Raw genomic sequence first — 18,467 nt, forward strand, 5'->3', positions numbered from 1 at the left:
CGCAACTCTGGGCGTGTTTGCTTTGAAATTGGTAGTAAAAGTTCCAACACCAGTCAGTGTCTTTTGCACTAAGACCTTGCAGGGCAGCCAGGGGTGTTCCCCAGGTAAAATGATATTCTGCCAGGGGGCTGGAGCAGATGCTGAAGCCAGGGACCTGGGTCCAAGACAGAGTCTTAGGAGGCGGTATTTGAGGAAAAGAAAGAAGAACCCCTGTTCTGAGGCTGATCAGAGGAGCCAAAGCTCAACAAGGAGTGGAGCAAAGACCTTCTTGTTGTGGAATTGCAGCCAGGAGAGACCCTTTTGCTCTTGCAGGCAACATGCTGAAGTCAGGGTATTAGAGAAACAGACAGATCTGCATCCACAAACTTGTGTGTGTGTGTGTGTGTGTGTGTGTGTGTGTGTGTGTGTGTGAGAGAGAGAGAGAGAGAGAGAGAGAGAGAGAGAGAGAGAGAGAGAGAGAGAGGAGAGAGATAGCTGGGGCGACAAGGAAGAATGGAATCTCCATTCCCTCTCAGGATTGTAATGACCATGAAGTACAATCCTGCAGAAGAATCACAATGCTATGAGAATACTTACAATGTTTTGAGGCTTTCCAATCCCTTGAACATTTTATGCTGCACATTTTCCAAACGATTACTCGTGAGAAGTATTTCATTTACACCAGATGCTCCTTCGAAAGCTCCCTCTTCAATGTCTGTAATCTTATTGTTGCTAAAGTTTCTAAATAAAAAGCATTGAAACACAGGTTTTACACGATCTCTTTCTCACAATGAGGGCACCGAGACATGTTTGATCATTTTCTCCTACTGAACAGTCTTCCACCATCTCCAATCTCTGCCCTGCCCAGGGCTCTGAAGGGACACCGCTTCGGGATTCCACCAAGTCAAAGCCATAACACTTCTGAGGGGTAATGATTATGGTGAAAAATACCAGCCTGGTCATTGTCAACATGATCTGAATGGGTCTCTAGGAGTATACAATTCTTGAGGTCAGGTATTGAGTTGAATAAACCTTTGTTTGCCACAAAACTTAATAAGGAACTTTTCAAAGAAATGCCCCTGATTAAGAAGTGTTGAATGAATTAACGACTAAAAGAAGGCAACTGAGTAAAAAGGAGGAGGGACTAAAATATGCCAGCATTTAGATAGCGTCAGAGATATATCCAAATATAAGTTTGTTCCCAGTGAAACTCATGTAAAAATGGGTCAAAACAACCAACTTCACTGTCAGAATTTTGTGTGATATGAAAGACTACAATGTGTTTGCCTGTTGTCCAGTGGAGGCAACACTTTTCTATGCGTTCCCTCTTTCTCTTTCTCACTGCTCATTCCAAGACCAGGAATGTCCACAGAACAAGGGTCATTTTTACATATCATTTTAGGCTTCTCAGAACATTGCCCATAGTAGCTTCTCAATAAATATACATTTTTATAGCTAAACAACAATAAAAAATAGCAGGTCATGTCAGGGAGAAAGGAGGACAACTAAGCAAATAGAAACTCTTTGGGGGGCAGGATATAACACGGGGGTCCAGCGCACAAAAGTAATTTTAGTCCTCTCTGCTTCTTACAGTCTATGTGACCGTGGGCTGGTTACATATATAAAAGCATGGGTATCATGGAAGAATGCTCCTTCCCTCTCTCATATGAGGAGGCTCCCTCCCCCCATTCTCAGGGGGGTGGAGTACTGTTTCGAGTGTTGCTGAAACTGCTGAGCTGAGAAAATTATTTTGAAATATGAGTTGTAGATATGTAGTCACACAGATGAGCTATCAAGCCAGTTTAGCAATTATTAATTTTGACTATCTCCTAATGAAAGTTTAATGAAGCAAAAAGTCAAATAGTTGACATGAAAGTGCTGAAAGAGAAATAACAGCACGGTTTGGGGAATAGCACAGGAAGTTACAACACATGACTGCTCCCCCCCACCCCCATGTGCTTAGATGCTAGATTCCTGCTGTGGGCCCACAGCAGACCAGCTGTCTGAGCTACAGAAAGATGCCACTGCTCTGCTAAGGAAATGGAGTTGGCATCATTGGAATATACAGAAAAATGCCAATTACTCTGGTTCCTCTCAGAGATTACCCTCAATTTGTGCCACAGGTAGTCATTACAGGAACAATTCACTGGATTTTTTATATTTTCCAATTTCCAAAGAAATCGAAATAAAACTGCTAAGGGGTGGGGAAAATGCAACAAAACGCATCAGAAATTCACAAAGATGGCTAATGCACGGCTTACATTTTACGTAACTGAGGAAGTTTCTTGAAGATTCCTGTAGCTTCTAACACGGTGAATTCATTATTATTGAGACGCCTAGGGAAAGAGAAAGAGCAACATTTCAACACCAAGGGTCAGGAAGGGATTGCGTTTTATTTCTCATACAGAGGGATACCATTATTTAATGATGATCCTGAAGCAAGCTATAGGACACATATCATGGAAGCTCTGTGGGAAATGCCCTCACTCCCTCAATATCCATGGAGGATTGGTTCCAGGACCCCCACATATACCAAAATCCAAGGATGCTCAAATCCCTTATATAAAATGATGAGGTATTTGCATATAATTTACACGCATCTTCCTAATTACATTAAATCACCTCTAGATTACTTAATACCTTATACAATGCGAACGCTACATAAATAGATGTTATGTTATATTGTTTAGAGAATAATAACAAGGAAATATGCCTGTAGATGCTTCACCTTCAGAACAGGCCACCATTGTAAGCCTAACTATGTGGGAGTAGGACAAGTCAGCATCAAAGTAACTTTTAAAAAATATTTTCAATCTAAGGTTGCTTAAATTTGCAGATGTAGAACCCAAGACTATGCAAGGCCAACTGTACTGAATTTTCCCCCATTTCACTCAAATTTTAATGATCAAAATAAAATATATAAGAAGCACATAGCAGAGAAAGCCAATAACTGAAAATCAGATTAAACTCTCATATCACAAGCTTTATTTTTACTGTCCCCTCTCTAAGAAAGCATTTTAGACCATTTTTTCCTAATCACTTGCTCCATAATTTATTTTATTTTATTTAAAGGCTTAGTGTTATACAATGTATATGCCATGAAGTTCACCCTTTTGAAGTATATAATTCAGTGGTGTTTAGTATATTCACAAAATTGTGACCCCATTTTTGCTACTTAATTCCAGAATATATTCATCACCCAAAAAAGAAATCCCATACCCACTAGTAGTCACCCTCAATTTGTTCCCATGCTACCTTAGTTCTTTACCACCACTAATTTACTTTCTGTTTCCATGGATTTTTCCCATTCTGGTCATTCTATATAAATGGAATCATACTAAATGTGGTCTTCTGTGTGTGTGTGTGTGTGTGTGTGTGTATGTGTGTTTTACTTTGAATAATGTTTACAAGGTTCATCCAAGTTTAACATTTATAAATACTTCATTTCTTTTTACGGCCAAATACTCCTCCATCGTATGGACATACCACATTAAGTTTACTCATTTATCAGTGAATGAAGATTTGGGTTGCTCCCACTTTTAGATTATCCTATCTAATAAAGATGGCAGTGCCCACAGCCAATAAGGAGGGAATATGCTAACTGACTGCCCCACCCTCGAAGTTGGTGGCTCCCACAGCCAATAGGGAGGGAATATGTTAATTGACTGCCACACCCTCAAAGATGGTTGTGCCCATAGCCATAAGAGGGCAGCACCCAGTCCCCTCAGCCCCGCTGGGTGGCGGGCCCAGCCTTGCCGCACGCCTGCCTCCGGAGTCCCCCAGTCCCCTCAGACCCCAGCCACCCAGGGCTGGCCCGAGTTGCAGGCAAGCCTTGGATGGCGGCTGCCCAGCTGCCCATGGCCGCCTAAGGCTCAGGTAACCAGGGCCGGCTGAGGTTTTGTGCTGCTGGCAGTGGCAGCAGCAGAGGCATGATGGGGCGTCGCCTTCCCCTGATCGCCAGGTTGCCTCCTGCCCCTGAGGGTTCCCGGACTGTGAGAGGGGGCAGGCCGGGCTGAGGGACCCCCCCCTCCAGTACATGAATTTTCATGCCCCGGGCCTCTAGTTGTAAATAATGCTGCTCTGAACATCAGTGCACAAGTTTTTCTGTGGACATATATTTTCAGTTCTTACATCTGTGTGAAATTACTGGGTCACATGGGAAATTGAGGTTTAACTGAGAAATAGCCAAACTTTTTTTCCAAAGGGCCTGCATTATTTTACAATCCTAGCAGCAATGTATGAGGGGACCTATTTCTCTCACTTATTATTGTTATTTTTTTGTGTTTGTTTTAATGGCCATTCTAGTGGGTGTGAAGTGTTACTGCTTTGTGGTTTAGATTTGTATTTCCCTAATGCCTACTGATACTGAGCATTTTTCATGTGCTTATCGGCCATTTGTATATCTTCTTTGGAGAAATGTCCATACAAGTAATTGACTACTTTTTAATTGGATAATATACATTTTTATTTCTTAATTTTATGGTTAAGTTGTAAGAATTCCTTATTCATTCTGGATAGAAGTCTTTATCATAGTATATATGGTTTTCAACTATTTTCTTCCAGGTGCTAATTTTTAAATGTATAATTTAAAAGAAGTTCTTAATTTCTTAACATACACATGACTCCTGCTGGAAAAAAACAATTAGATGCTGCTTCTAATACAATTCTTGATTGATAAGTAAGCCTCCTTAACGTATTCTCAGGCTGGAAGATGGGGTTTGGATTTACTGTGTGCAGTATTATTGGCCATAAGCATAGCTCCCAACATGACTGTAAAAACAGAGTTCAGGGCTTTGGCTGCAAGGTCTCCTTGCCTTCCTAGAAGTCCCGGAGCTCCGAAATAACTTAATGAACTACCAGCAATTAAAAAGCACCACTATCATCACGGGGAGCTCGTTTCTGTCATCTCTCTGAAAGCGTTACATTATTTTTAATTATTCCAATTGCTCAAAATTCATTAAGTAACAGACACGAGTATAGACACAGTGGGAGATCAACTATAAAACACAATCCCTACCATTGAGGGGCCGTAATCTTGTTGAAGACAAAGGGATGATGCATGCACAGAAAGACAAGCAACTACGCAAAGTGGATAATGACAGATACCAGATGGTGCTACATATAAACACGGCTACGATGTGCAGAAAGTGATGAGACTTCACCAGGCTTTTCTTGGATTTTTTAGAACACTAACATTAAACGTCTCACTTAGAAAAGTCAGTAAAGGCAAAATGTCCACGGCGTAGTACCTATAAATGATTCAACGAACATATTTGAGCAGCAAGCACGTGCCAGGCCCTTTGTTAGGGTGATAAATACACATCTGATCACACTCTGTCTTTTCAGCTCTTCCTGCTATGCTACCCTTTGTGTTTTAATACCTCATAATCACCGAATCCTTCCAGCCAAGAGTCAGTGAGATAATAAAGCAGATAAAAAAGACTATCTTTTGCAATTCATAATGAACAGTCAAAATGGTGATTCTCAAACTACTTTATATGGTTGCTGTAACGGCTAAATATGCAAAACGTCTATGCATTGTTTAGAAATGGGTTTGGGCATAAATAATGCTTAAGAATTAAATATCAAGTGAATGCTATTATTAGTAGTATTACTAGGTACTAGCTGGATTTTGAGGAGGTAAGTTAATTTCTGTAATTATATCTTAGGCCAGAAAGAAGAAGTAAGATAGCCTCTAAAATATTCTTGGCCCTGGCTGGGTGGCTCAGTTAGTTGGAGCATCATCCCATACACCAAAAGGTCATGGGCTAGATTCCCAGGCAGGGCACATACCTAAGTTTCATGTTCAATCCCCGGTCATGGCTCATATAGGAGGCAACTGATGGATGTTTCTCTCTCACACCAATATTTCTCCCTTTCTCTTTCTCACTTCATGTCTCTCTAAAATCAAGAAACATATCCTCAGATGAGGATTAATATAATAAATATATAGAAGAGTTATGCAAATGTGTATTAAAAAAGATCAATGTAATTATTGAGAATAAAAGAGAAAGACAAAAATCCCACTATTTTGATGCTTTGTTTCCTCCATCCCAACCTAGATTCTGTAGAAAACGGACTTACAGTTCTGCAGTGTACTGGAAAATGTGTCCTGGGGAATGTGTACTGGAAATGTGTACTGGGAGTGTGGTCTGGGATTCTGGGAGGGGAGGGACTTACAGTTCCGCTGTGTACTGGGGAATGTGGTCTGGGATTTTGGCGAGCTTTTGATTGGAGCAATCGACTGTGGTCCCTTCGCAGCGGCACTTTTCAGGGCAAGCCAAGTCTGCAAAGCAGTCCCCACTTAATTTTGATCGATAATCTTCTGTACCTATCGAGGAGTCAAGCCAAGAAAAATAAAATAAAAGAGATACTGAGTCTAAAGGTCAGAATGCTTGTTAATTTGTAGGAGGAAAAAAGGAAGATAACTATAGATTATGCAGCAGGGAGACAACTTGGGGAATTTGGTCAATGGATGTCAGGAGAGGGTTAAAACAAGGGCTTGGAATTTGCTGGAAAAAAGAGTAACTAGATTCACAGGACAGGAAAACATTAATAGAGATGAGCTTTTCACAGCGGTACTGTCTGCTGATCCGGTTCTGAGCCATTCTAGCCTATTTGACAGCTAAGCACACAATGGCCATTCATTGTTAAACAGATTTTTTTTTAAATTCAAGAATTTAAACTGTATCCAGTCATCCACATCTCCCTATATAGCATTTTAAAATTAGGGCTTTCCAGGCAAATAGATGTACTCAGGTGTTTAATTTTTCTGTGGTCTTTGATTATTCTCTCCCTCTCACATATTCTTCAGAAATGCCTCCAAGGCCCTCTTTTTTTCTTTTTTTTTTTTTTTGCATTTTGATTTTATCAAGAGAGACCAGTCAATCCTGATTTAAGCCTCAGCAGCTTGCCATGCTGTAGAAAGCTGCGTGACGTTCCATGGTGCTTGACGGAACCATGTTTTACTCATACCTGGCAACCACATGGTTAGATCAAGCACAACAGAAAATCTCGCTACATCATCACTACACCATCCACTAGGCCAGGGGTAAGACGGAGAGGAAAGATGAAGGGAAGCAGGAGAGAAGCTACAGACGTTCTGGAGATGTTGTACTGTGTACGTGACATGCATTCTTCCCACAGAAGGTCTATGACCGTAGTGAGAGCCTTACTACCGAGGGTTCCTGGAAACACAAAGGGGCTACACAGAAGGCTGCCTCCCCCATCCCTCAGAGTTGCAGAGCAGAATCAACAGCTTTCGGGATCAACATCCAGGAAGAAGTTGGACATGAGCTACAAGGACAACAGAGAAGCTCAAAAGATCTGTGGTTTTTTCTTGGGGGGAAAAAAGGGCACAAAAGACCGAGACTAGAAGGTACATCAGGATTGAAAAGGGAGGATAGTATGTTTCAGATCAGACACTTTTACTTACAGCCCAAATGGTGAACTCCTGCAAAATTAAAAATCACCAAGAAGGAAAGAAAGACAGTAATCCCTGTTAAGATTAATAGGCACATACATACAACTAACTAAGGTCTCTTTCTTCTTTTCTTACTGTGGCAATGATCGGGGAATGGCATGTGCTTTGTAAACTTTTCTAACAATTTTTCGAAGCAAAGGGATCTTGCAGGAAAAGCAACGGCATCCAAGATGCATAGCACAAATTAAGCCCCTGTCAATTCCTTGAAAAGATGAATTCTCTGCAAGATAGATTTTCTTTTGAGTTATCACGGTAATATCTAGAATGCCGGACAAAACAGTGGTAGGCAAGTAAACATGTGAAATTAAGTGAGAAATGAATCATGGAGAGCTTTAAGGACTATCATGAGCATGTTTGCATTAATCCTTAGGCTGTGGCTTCCATGCTTTTGAATGACCTTTCCAATTTATAAATAATGTCATTCAGTTCAAAGGAAAGCAGATAAAAGTTTTCAAAGCTGAATAAAATAGTTTCATTACATTTGGAAATTAATGCCATGACATTTATTGAAAATCTGCTGTACTGTGGTTGAAGCTTTTGTTTTAAAATTAAAATCAGAAAACACTGGGAACAAAGTCTAAATAAAGGTACAATAGGTATCTTACATTAAAAATAATCCACCTTCAATAGAATGACAGTGGTTCTTATTTTATGGCTCAAATTTTAATTAAAAGCTGGGAAAAAGTATTCTTCTGAGTTCTAAATTCTATAATTATTATTTTAAATAATGCAAATTAAATGATCAGATATTGATAATTAAGTTGTGATATCTGATAGAGAAAGTATTTTTCAAAACCTATTTTGGCTGCTGTCAATAAAGGGCAAAAATGTATCAGAATTTCTTGAAACAACCTGACTTTTGTTCTTTATTTGCTGAAATGAAATATTAATTTCTAAATTCTTAATGAATTATATTTAAAATATCCCTCACTGGTTAGGCTCAGTGGATAGAGTGTTGGCCTGCGGACTGAAGGGTCCCAGGTTTGATTCCGGTCAAGGGCATATGCCTGGGTTAAAATAATATATTATGTAATAAAATAAATATTTAAAATATATTTAGTGTAATAGTAAGTAATGAAGTATATTAAGATATAATAGATTAAATAATTTGGCAACAATGATATTAATCGCTATATTTTGGGGATTTAAGTAATATAAATGTTTTATCCCATAGGTGTTTAGAATATAACTTTTTCTGTGTATGTAATAGCTTTCAGATGACTTTCTACTAAAAATTAGGTAAAAATAATGAATTTTAAAGATTGCCAGTGAAAGCCAATAAACCTCTGTTCAACATGTTACTTTTTATGCAGCCAGTGTAATATATAAAATATTATTGATCATTCAAGCTCAAAATAATAAAACAAAATCTGTTAAATGCATAACATTATTTAAATCATAATTCAATAATGGCAAGCAATACCTATCTCTTTAAAAGAGAGACCAAACCCAGAATTATTTAAAAAAATAGATATGGTTTTGCACATTAACACTACATAATATATTTTTATTTATAGATGTTAAAATACATTATAGTCTAGAATATACCCAGGACATGGTAAATGTGGCCAATCCATCACTACTTAACATATATTTTTTAATATAAGCATTTTAAAAAAAACAAGTCAAGAGGCATTTTACGCAATTGGCAGGCAAGGAAAAAATAAGAACATATTTCAAAGAGCTAGTTCTAGAATCCTCAGCCTTGATCCTGTTAGGATTGTAGTGGTAAAACATTTCAATTACTTTCCTAAGCACATTTCATCATTCATTCATCAGCCTAAATTATTCAAGGCACTCAGCGCCCATGAACTTTCATGCTTTCAGGATGCTGTCAATGTTGCTTTTGCGGAGTTAAACTGTGACCCCAGGTGTGCAAGGATGTGAAGTCACAGAGAAAGTGCAAGTGCATTTCAGTCAGCAGGAAGCTGCTGTTTTCGCATAAACAGTGAAGCAACAGTAAGCAAAGTCAAGCAAAAAGTAACAGTCTTCTAGGATAAGAACAATAAAAAGGTAAATCCCATGACTGAAAACCACAATTCTGTGTGTTGGTAGCTGATTTCATGTGGAACTAGCTCTTTGACAACAGGGAGTCTCTGTCTTTAAAACCAGCTCAACAAGCTACATTTTAAAAACAGGTTGAAAGATCAGATATACAACGTAAGGAGAGAAAATGGTTTAAGTAGAAGGCCATAGGTTCAAACATTTTAGCTACTGTGAGAAATTTTAGGTAATGTGCCAAAGTGAGAGAGAGGGAGAAAAAAGGTGGGTGCTTAATAATATCTATATTTAACATCAGACGCTGCATGCAAAGGTCAGGTGCTTGGGAAACAGCTACAAGTGATCTATGCAGAGTACATCTATCTACACAGCACCCACTGTACTTTCAAAAGCATGCATATCAAAGTTTTAGAAGCTATATTTTTCAAGGTGAGGAAAGGGTGTCTGTAGTTAGTCCTACTACCGAGCAAAACCTACCTGGAATGAAATACTGCTCTTTAGCTAAATAAAAAAAAAAGAGAGACAAAAAATAGAAGACGTACCTGAATGTCAGCAAGCAGAGATATGAGTTATATTAGATTAAGAATGGACTAAAGTTACTACAGGTAATTAGGTGAAAATGTACATTTTCAGCAGGGGCTGAAGTATAATAATGTATAGTGAGTAATAAACATATCTAGAACCATGGGCAACAACCAGCTTTGTCTGGATATTAGCTTTTTAGTATGAATTAACTTGCTGGATGTGAACTATGCCTGGAGTGGTAGGGTAGCATACTACTCAAAACATACAGAATGTATCCTATATAATAAAAGGCTAATATGCAAATTGTCCCCTCGACTGTGAGTTTGACCGGGGGTAGGGTGGGGTTTCAGTCCACCAACCTCTCGCATCCCTTCCCCCCTGGCCAGCCCGGCCTGATTGGCCCCAATCGGGGTGGGCCGGCTAGACCCACCTGTGCACGAATTCATGCATCAGGCCTCTAGTTTTATCATACAAAAATAGAAAAGATTAGACCAAAGCAAATAGTAAGTTTCAATGCAGTAAGCTTTCTATTTAATATTAATACAATGCACCTAGAGTTAGCTTTCTATCACTAAATGTAATATTCCTAACATGTTAAAAGGTTGCATTTTGGGGAAAAAAAATGTATCCTTACAGTCCTATTCAAAATAAGAGAATGCAAAATGAGAAGTCAGTATCCAGTAAGGGATCAGGAGACTTCCCCCTACTTCTGAGCCTGAGCAAATCATGTGACCAAGTCTCAGTTCATTTCCTGAAGCAATGAAAACATGATTAATTACCTGGGGTTCCTCGATGGAGAATACTACAACAAAAATGAGACTTAACAGGCTTCAAAGGCACCGAGAGTTAACCTAAGAGGCCCCTGTTCAGTACGGACCCTGGGAATACAGTATGAAGTAACCATGCATCTTTTTCTCTTGGCCAGCAGCCTGTTTCTTCTGCTTCATCTAGTGTTAAAAAATGGTACACATAGGAGGGCTATCTGAATTGTGTTTACAGTTCTCTTTGTTTTTTTCTATAGGTATAAAAAACAAAGATATATGATTCTACAACATTTGGTAATTCAGCCAAAGGCCAACTGTCTCTAGGTGTCCCGTAACCACTGTAGTTGGTGACACAGGGGGGATGCCACATGAGGTCAGAAATTACCTGAACAACGGAATTTCTTGCTTTTGATCTGTCCGATTCTTTTGTTTGCCAGACGCCGGGGGCTGGTGCAGCGGGCACCACTGGTCTCGATCGGGTTGGTGTGGAGATAATCCGCGAGCCACTTGAGATGGCAGTCACAAATAAAGGGGTTTTGGGCCAAATGCCTTTCGGAAACACACAAAGAACACTATTATGCATGACTTGCAAGGAACTCAACTCCCCAGTTTAGAGTGAAAACAACGGTCATCATATATGACCCAAACCGCATGTACATACATGGTCTGAATGGCCCGGAGAGGCGAGAAGGTTCCCTTAGCGATGGTCTGAAGTTTGTTGTCATACAAGGAGAGAAGGTTCAGGTTGTGCAGGTCCTGGAAAGCATCTACCCGAAGGCAGTTTATCTTGTTGGCATTCAATAATCTGTTTGATCAAATAGTCGTAGGATTAAAGTGTAGCACCTCCTGGACTTACCTTCAAGTTTCCGTCCTTGAGAAAAAAGCCAATGAGAAATACATTTCTTTTCATCTCAACATGGACATTTTAACTATAATAATTTAGGCACCACAGGTTGAAGATTTGGAGTTATATCGGATAAAGCAAGGCTCACACAGTTGAAAGAAAGCCCAAATCTAGTGGTACTTATACATTTATTCAATAAAAAGTGATTACACATATTCTCTACATGTAGAAGTATGCAGTAGATGAAGGTGGGTGAGGCCCAACCTCTGCGGTCAAGAACACCATAGAGAAAAAAATAAAAGCCATAAAACACTAGTCCATTCAGCTGCTCTATGAAAAAAATAACATTCCAAATTAAGTTATATTTATGTTATTGAATTTTCTGTTACAATTTTTTTCAATTACCATTTACATTCAATATTATTTTATATTGGTTTGAGGTATATAGCATAGTAGTTAGACAATCATATACTTTATAAAATGCCCCCCCCCATTTCCAGTACCTACCTAGCACCATACATAGTTATTACAATAATGTTGACTATATTTCCTATGCTGTGCTTTATATCCCCATGACTATTTTATAACTACCAGTCTGTACTTCTCAATCCTTCACTTTTTTCACCCAGCCCCCAAACCCCTTCCACTTTGTGAACCATCAATCTGTTTCCTGTATCTATGAGCCTGTTTCTGTTTTGTTTGTTTATTTATATTGTTCTTTAGATTCCACATACAAGTGAAATCATACATTTAAAAACTGTAAAGTAGACTGACTATGAACTAGTTGAGAGAAGTAATTACATCACTCTCATCTTTGTATCCACAGCAGCTGGGCCAATCTTAATAATAGCATTTTTTTTTCTAATTTCCTTTTTATATAAGCATTAATTAAAACACCTGGGGTCATCTTAGTCTTATAAATATGTACAGTAAATGGTTCTTTTGAGGCAAAAGAGACCTAGCTATTGTCTAAGCAGAGTGGTCTTTAAAGATATAATCCAGGGATTTACAGAGAAATCTCTTACTAAGATTAGTTTGAGTGCCACTGCTATGTTCTGGCCTCCTGCACACTGTCCTTGTGCTGGGGGATGTTATTCTAGCTTGTCATTCTTGCAGATTCTTTGCGCAAAGGTGGATAAATATATCACTACTAGTGGCCTGGTGCACAAAATTCGTGCAAGGGGGGGAGGGTGTCCCTCAGCCCGGCCTGCATCTTCTCCAATCTGGGACCCCTGTGGGATTGGGCCTAAACTGGCAGTTGGACAACCCCCTCATAATCCGGGACTGCTGGCTCCTAACTGCTCACATGCCTGCCTGCTTGATCACCCCTAACCACTCTGCCTGCTGGCCTGCTCGCCCCCAACTGCACCCCCTGCCAGCCTGATCACCCCCAACTGCCCTCCCCTCCTGGCCTGATCACCCCTAACCGCCTCTGCCTCGGCCCCACCAGCATGGCTGTGTCCGGAAGGACGTCTGGAAGGTCTCATGGTCTAATTAGGATATTACCCTTTTATTAATATAGATAGGATATGACATACTGCCATAACTATAACATATGTACCAGTATTACTCTATGAGAACACATACTTCATGCGATAGGAAGGCATCTAATACATTACATTGTATATGTTGTAAGTAGTAGGAAATACTGTATTCGTAGCAATAATATATACCCTGTGACTTTCCTTCCTGATTTGGGAATGGTTCCCCAGTTCTTTGAACGTTTTCTGGCCCCTAATGTGTTTCTTTTTTTTTTTTTTTTTTGGTCATTCAGTGTAACTTTATTTACTGTTTATTGCACATGATTTGAGGTCTTTAATTTCTAACCACCAAAGATTCAAAGGACTATTTTTTCCATGAAGTTTAACATTAACATCAGTGAATTCATGTATTCATGTGTTTTTATTGTAAACATCTGAATTATTCAATTGTCATAGATCCTGAACTCATAAGCATGGACCATGCACGGGCTGGCAGCAAGCCAGGAAGTCACTCTGCAAGCAAACAGATACTCTGCATAAGGAGAAAAGTCATAGCACAACATTTAATGTCCAACCTGAGTCACCTCAGAATGTTATATATATTGACTTCTTAATTCATATAGTATCGGGAACTCAACTGCTTGGTTGGTGACGGAGTTGACCTGGTTTCAGGAGGATTATTCCTGAAATAATTAAGGAAAGGGGGGCTCAATCTTTCTTCTTGATTGCTTGCTCCTCCCCAGCACCTTCATCTTTCTTCTCATCCTCAGCTTCTTGGGCATCTTCTCCTTCACCTTCACCTCTTTCTTCTTCCTCCTTTGCATCCTCAAATTCTTCCTTGGCACCTTCTTCCTCTTCCTCTCCTTCCTCTTCGTCAGCCATTTCCTTCTCCTTCTCCTCCTCTTCAGATTCTCCTTCAGAGGGGGGTTCATCCTTAGCTCCCTCGGCTTTTGCAGCCTCAATGGTCTCCTCCACCTCGATCTGCTCCTCCTGGATGTGGCTGGTGTATTAAGAAGGGAAGGAGCGAGCGGACATCAAGTAGGAGCTAGTCTGTAACCACCGAAGGCAGATCGACCAAAGATCTTGGAACTCTGGGAGTAGCCACTGGCTATGCTTCCCACGCTGGTGAAACTGAGCTGGGTCTCCTCACCTTCCAAGAGTTTCCTGTAAGCTGCAATGTCAATGTCCAAAGCCATCTTCACATTGAGGAGGTCCTGGTATTCTTTTAAATATCATGCCATTTCACTCTTTGTAGTTCTCAACTCATTTTCTAATTTGTTGATTGTGTCCTGCATAGCACTAATGTCAGAGTGCTGCTTTCCCAGAGCTTCGTTCATGCCCCAGCATGCTTTGATCTCCAGGGTCTTGGCCTTGAGCAGGTGGCGGCTTTCAGACACCCCGTCCTTGGTGGCAAGCACCCTGTAGGTGTTCTTGGCAGTGCTCTCAGTCAGCATGGTGAAGCAGCTCTTGTACCATTCTTCTGCATTTTGCATGTTCTCGGTGGCCAGCTTCTCGTACTGGGCGCGGATGTCCTTGAGCGCGGCAGAGAGGTCGAACTTGGAAAACATGTCCATCTCCATAGATATCTGAGTGAACTGGATCTGTGCCTGCAGCTCGGCGATCGCCTCTTCATGCACCTTCTTCAGAAAGGCGATTTAGTCCATCAGGCTGTCGATGCGCTTTTCGAGCTCAGCTCCAGTGAGAGCCACCTTGTCTGCACCTTTGCACGCCTCCATCAGCCAGCCCTCTGCGTCCTCATGGTTCAGCACCTCTTCCTGGTAGCATGCCTGCAGGTTGCACCCAGTCCCTTCCAAGCCCTGGTGCCTGCTAACTGCCCACTGCCCGCTCCTCGCCAGGGCCGGGGCTCGGTGGGCCGGGGCACAGGCATCCCATTTTCATTAAAATGTTCAACCCCGGCCTGCTCCACCGGTGTCTACAGGCGGCCCGGGGGCAGACAGTGATCCCAGAGACACTGGCCATCCCTCCCTGCCCGGGTCCCTGATAGTGACCTGGACCCTGCGGGCGGCATCAGGCGCTGCCGGCCCGGCCTGCCCGGATACCGATCACGGCCTGGACCCCGCAGGCGGTGTCATGCACTGCCCGTCCAGCCTGCCTGGATACCGATCGCTGCCTGGACCCTGTGGGCGGCGTCACGCACTGCCCGTCTGGCCTGCCCGGATACCGATGGCGGCCTGGACCCCATGGGCAGCGTCAGGCGCTGCCCGCCCGGCCTGCCCGGTTACCGGTTGCAGCCTGGACGCGCGAGTGGTGTCAGGCGCAGCCCTCCCCTCCTGCATATGCAAATTTACCTGCCATCTTTGTTGGCTTAATTTGCATATCACTCCTGATTGGCTGTGGGCATAGTGGAGGTACAGTCAATTAGCATTTTTTTCTTTTATTAGTGTAGATGTTTTTCTCCTTTCCAAATATTGTTAAATCAAACCAGATAACTTTCAAAAAGGGCAGGGATTGTAAAAGCATTAAATGACAGAGCAGATAAAATGCATACTAGTATATTCATGACAGTGTGGAGAGAAAGGTTTGGGGACAATTTCAAAGTGTTGTGTCTTCAAATAAATAACCGTCAACAATGTTAGCACTAGGAGAATCTTTTCCATTTTATTAATCTATGTCATTTTGGGTCGAATTTTTCTGAAGCCCCCATGAAAATATGAAATGGCACACTGACAAAATATAACATTTGGTTCGACAGATCAGAAACAATCAAATACTTACAGTAGCTGTAAGGAAAATAATCCTTCAAATAAACTCTTTGGGAGTTCTGTAATTTTATTTCCATAGAGAACACTGGAAAAACATAATTTAAATGAAAAAAAAATGTCAGACACCAAACCAATATAACAAGTTAGTTCAACACATACTAGTATGTATTCAGGAAAATAACAAGTTAGTAAGCACTCTACACACAGATGATGCTTATGATAGAAAGTTTGGAAAACACTGAAAAACAAGAAAAATTAACAAAATGAACACTGTTCATAATTTTATTGCCTTTACATCAAACTGTGCACTGCTAACTTGTCATATTTTTTACATATATTTGTAAAGATAATATGTACCCCAGTGGTCATTGCAGCATTATTCATGGTGGCCAAGATATGGAAACAACTGGAGTGTCCTTCAATAGATGATTAGATAAAGGAGATGTGGTACATATATACAATAGAATACTACTCAGCCAAACAAAAAGAGGAAATACTGCCATTTATGGCAATATGGATGGATCTTGGAGAATATCATGCTAAGTGAAGTAAGTTAGATGGAAATGGTCAAGAACCATATGATTTTACTCATATGTCGGATATAAACTTGAAAGCAAGAAATTAACAAATAAGAAAAACAAGCAAAAATTCATAGACAACAACAACAGCATGGTGGTTACAAGAGAAAGGGGGTGAGCGGGAGGTAGTAAAGAGTAAAGTGAGTCAAATTTTTGATGGCAGGAGATTTGACTTTGGTGGTAATCACATAATGCAGTATAGAGGTGATGTATCATAGAATTGTACACTTCAAACCTATGTTAGTTTATTACCAATGTCAACCCAATAAATTTAATAAAATTTTTTCAAAGCATAATATAAAGGAATACTAGTAAATTACAATATAATTTTAATTTAAAAAAATATATAAATATATATATCCACACACACAGAAAAAATGTGAAGTATCTTTGGATGGCAAATGATTTGCCATCCAGAGTTGACTTGAATTTGCATATATACATTTTTTTTAATTTTTACATTTTCTACAGTGAACATATATCACTTTTGAAACTGAGAAAAAAATAATTCTAAAAGCAAGTGGTTTTGACAAGACAATAGTGTGATGAAGGCCTGTTAGTGGGAGGGGCTAAGGGGGTGGAAGGGGTAAATGGGGGGGTGGAGGGAAGGGGACATCTATAATACTTTCAACAATAAAAATAAATATAAAAAAGAAATACACATTTTAAAACCCTTTCAAACAAAAAATTATTTTAAAATTAAGTAAGTGGATGTCATAATACATGAAGAAAAAGTTTAAGTGAGAGTCTAAACAATTAATATGTTTGGCAGGCTGCAGTACATGATTTCTGTTTGAAAAGGAGGAAAATAACAATATAAGAGTGAGGATAAAGCTTCCATTTTAAGATGTCAGTGAAAGGTGGGATATATTACAAAATTGAAGAAAATTCTCAAGGGAATAAGTAAAGCTGGGTGTTATATTGTGTAAAGAGACTTTAAATCTGTATAGACTCCTGTAGTAAAGGTACATAGCATAACAAAAATTTATTTTTGTAGCCCTGACTGGTTTGGCTCAGTGGCTAGAGCGTCGGCCTGTGGACTGAAGGGTCCCGGGTTCGATTCCAGTCAAGGGCATGTACCTTGGTTGCGAGCACATCCCTAGTGGGAGGTGTGCAGGAGGCAGCTCATCGATGTTTCTCTCATTGATGTTTCTAACTCTCTATCCCTCTCCCTTTCTCTCTGTAAAAAATCAATAAAATATATTTAAAAAATTTTATTTCTGTAGAGTATATATTTTTAAAGGTAAATATTTACAGAAGAAATCATTTTAATAGTAAAAGAAGAGATAAACGTGTATTGTCAGGGTCAAGGAGGTAAGGGAACTAAGAAAGGGTAAAGCAAGAATAAATAAAATTGTTTTAAGATAAAAAATAAGAAAAGAGGAGGCTTTAGGAACACAAAGGAGCAGATCACGGCATCAGTTCAGGATACTCAGCCCACTACTGTTCAATCAGTTCATTCAACAATTGAAACTGTTTGCTTACTGTGTGCCAGGAACATTGCTAGGCTCTAAGTGTGGTGCCCAATTACACTAACTCCAACTCTTATTTTTTGAATGTTTATCATTTTTGCATGTCCCAGGCACTGATATGACCAAGATGAATAAGGGATGGCTTCAAAGAGCAACCCAAAAGAATAATTTGAATACTGAAGGAGTTTCGTATTTTGAACCCATTGAAAATTAAAGGAGGAAATATAATGCATACGAGTAGTGGGAGGCCCATATAAGAATTCATAGGCAAATAATGTGGTAGGTTGTTTATTTCGGACTTGTGCTTCAAAGATAGGCTCACATGAAAGGAGGAACAGCTGGGAGGTATGTCATGTTTGCATTGTGAAACTTATTTTTATAGCAAATCGTTGTTTTTTTTCACATATCATGTTTAAAAAGATTTTTTTTTTTTTGTAAATGAGACAATTTGGGTTCTTGGGAGAAAAAGGAGATTAGACAAGGATGGAGGAAATCCATCTGTGTAGGCAGCATTGGGTATATGAACCCAAAATCTTGAAACTATTATACTAAAGATATACTAAATAGGATGGTAATGAGATTTCTCCACAAAAAGGTATAGCAGTACAAGTGCTGGG

General features: G+C 39.9%; 1 protein-coding gene and 1 pseudogene across 8 annotated transcripts in view; both read right to left on the reverse strand.

The window, feature by feature from the left end:
* SLIT2 (slit guidance ligand 2) overlaps positions 1 to 18,467 on the reverse strand; it is a 359,996-nt gene that overhangs the window by 90,966 nt on the left and 250,563 nt on the right. For 4 of the 7 annotated variants that reach the window (XM_080648172.1, XM_080648168.1, XM_080648171.1 and 1 more), the window contains exons 12-18: positions 15,814 to 15,885; positions 11,414 to 11,557; positions 11,138 to 11,301; positions 9,941 to 9,964; positions 6,160 to 6,310; positions 2,241 to 2,315; positions 577 to 720 (exon numbers count right to left, since the gene is read on the reverse strand). In XM_080648172.1, the coding sequence (XP_080504298.1) occupies positions 577 to 720; positions 2,241 to 2,315; positions 6,160 to 6,310; positions 9,941 to 9,964; positions 11,138 to 11,301; positions 11,414 to 11,557; positions 15,814 to 15,885 (774 nt within the window). The remainder of the gene's footprint in view (positions 1 to 576; positions 721 to 2,240; positions 2,316 to 6,159; positions 6,311 to 9,940; positions 9,965 to 11,137; positions 11,302 to 11,413; positions 11,558 to 15,813; positions 15,886 to 18,467) is intronic. The other 3 variants (XM_080648169.1, XM_080648167.1, XM_080648170.1) reach the window with 2 other exon arrangements.
* Positions 13,786 to 15,280, reverse strand: LOC308255762 (neurofilament light polypeptide-like; annotated as a pseudogene). The gene is made up of 2 exons: positions 15,260 to 15,280; positions 13,786 to 14,864 (listed from the first exon to the last, which is right to left on the reverse strand). The product of its transcript is annotated as a neurofilament light polypeptide-like (transcript).

The sequence above is a fragment of the Plecotus auritus genome (assembly GCF_963455305.1).
Source record: "Plecotus auritus genome assembly, chromosome: 1".
Taxonomy (NCBI): Eukaryota; Metazoa; Chordata; class Mammalia; order Chiroptera; family Vespertilionidae; genus Plecotus; species Plecotus auritus.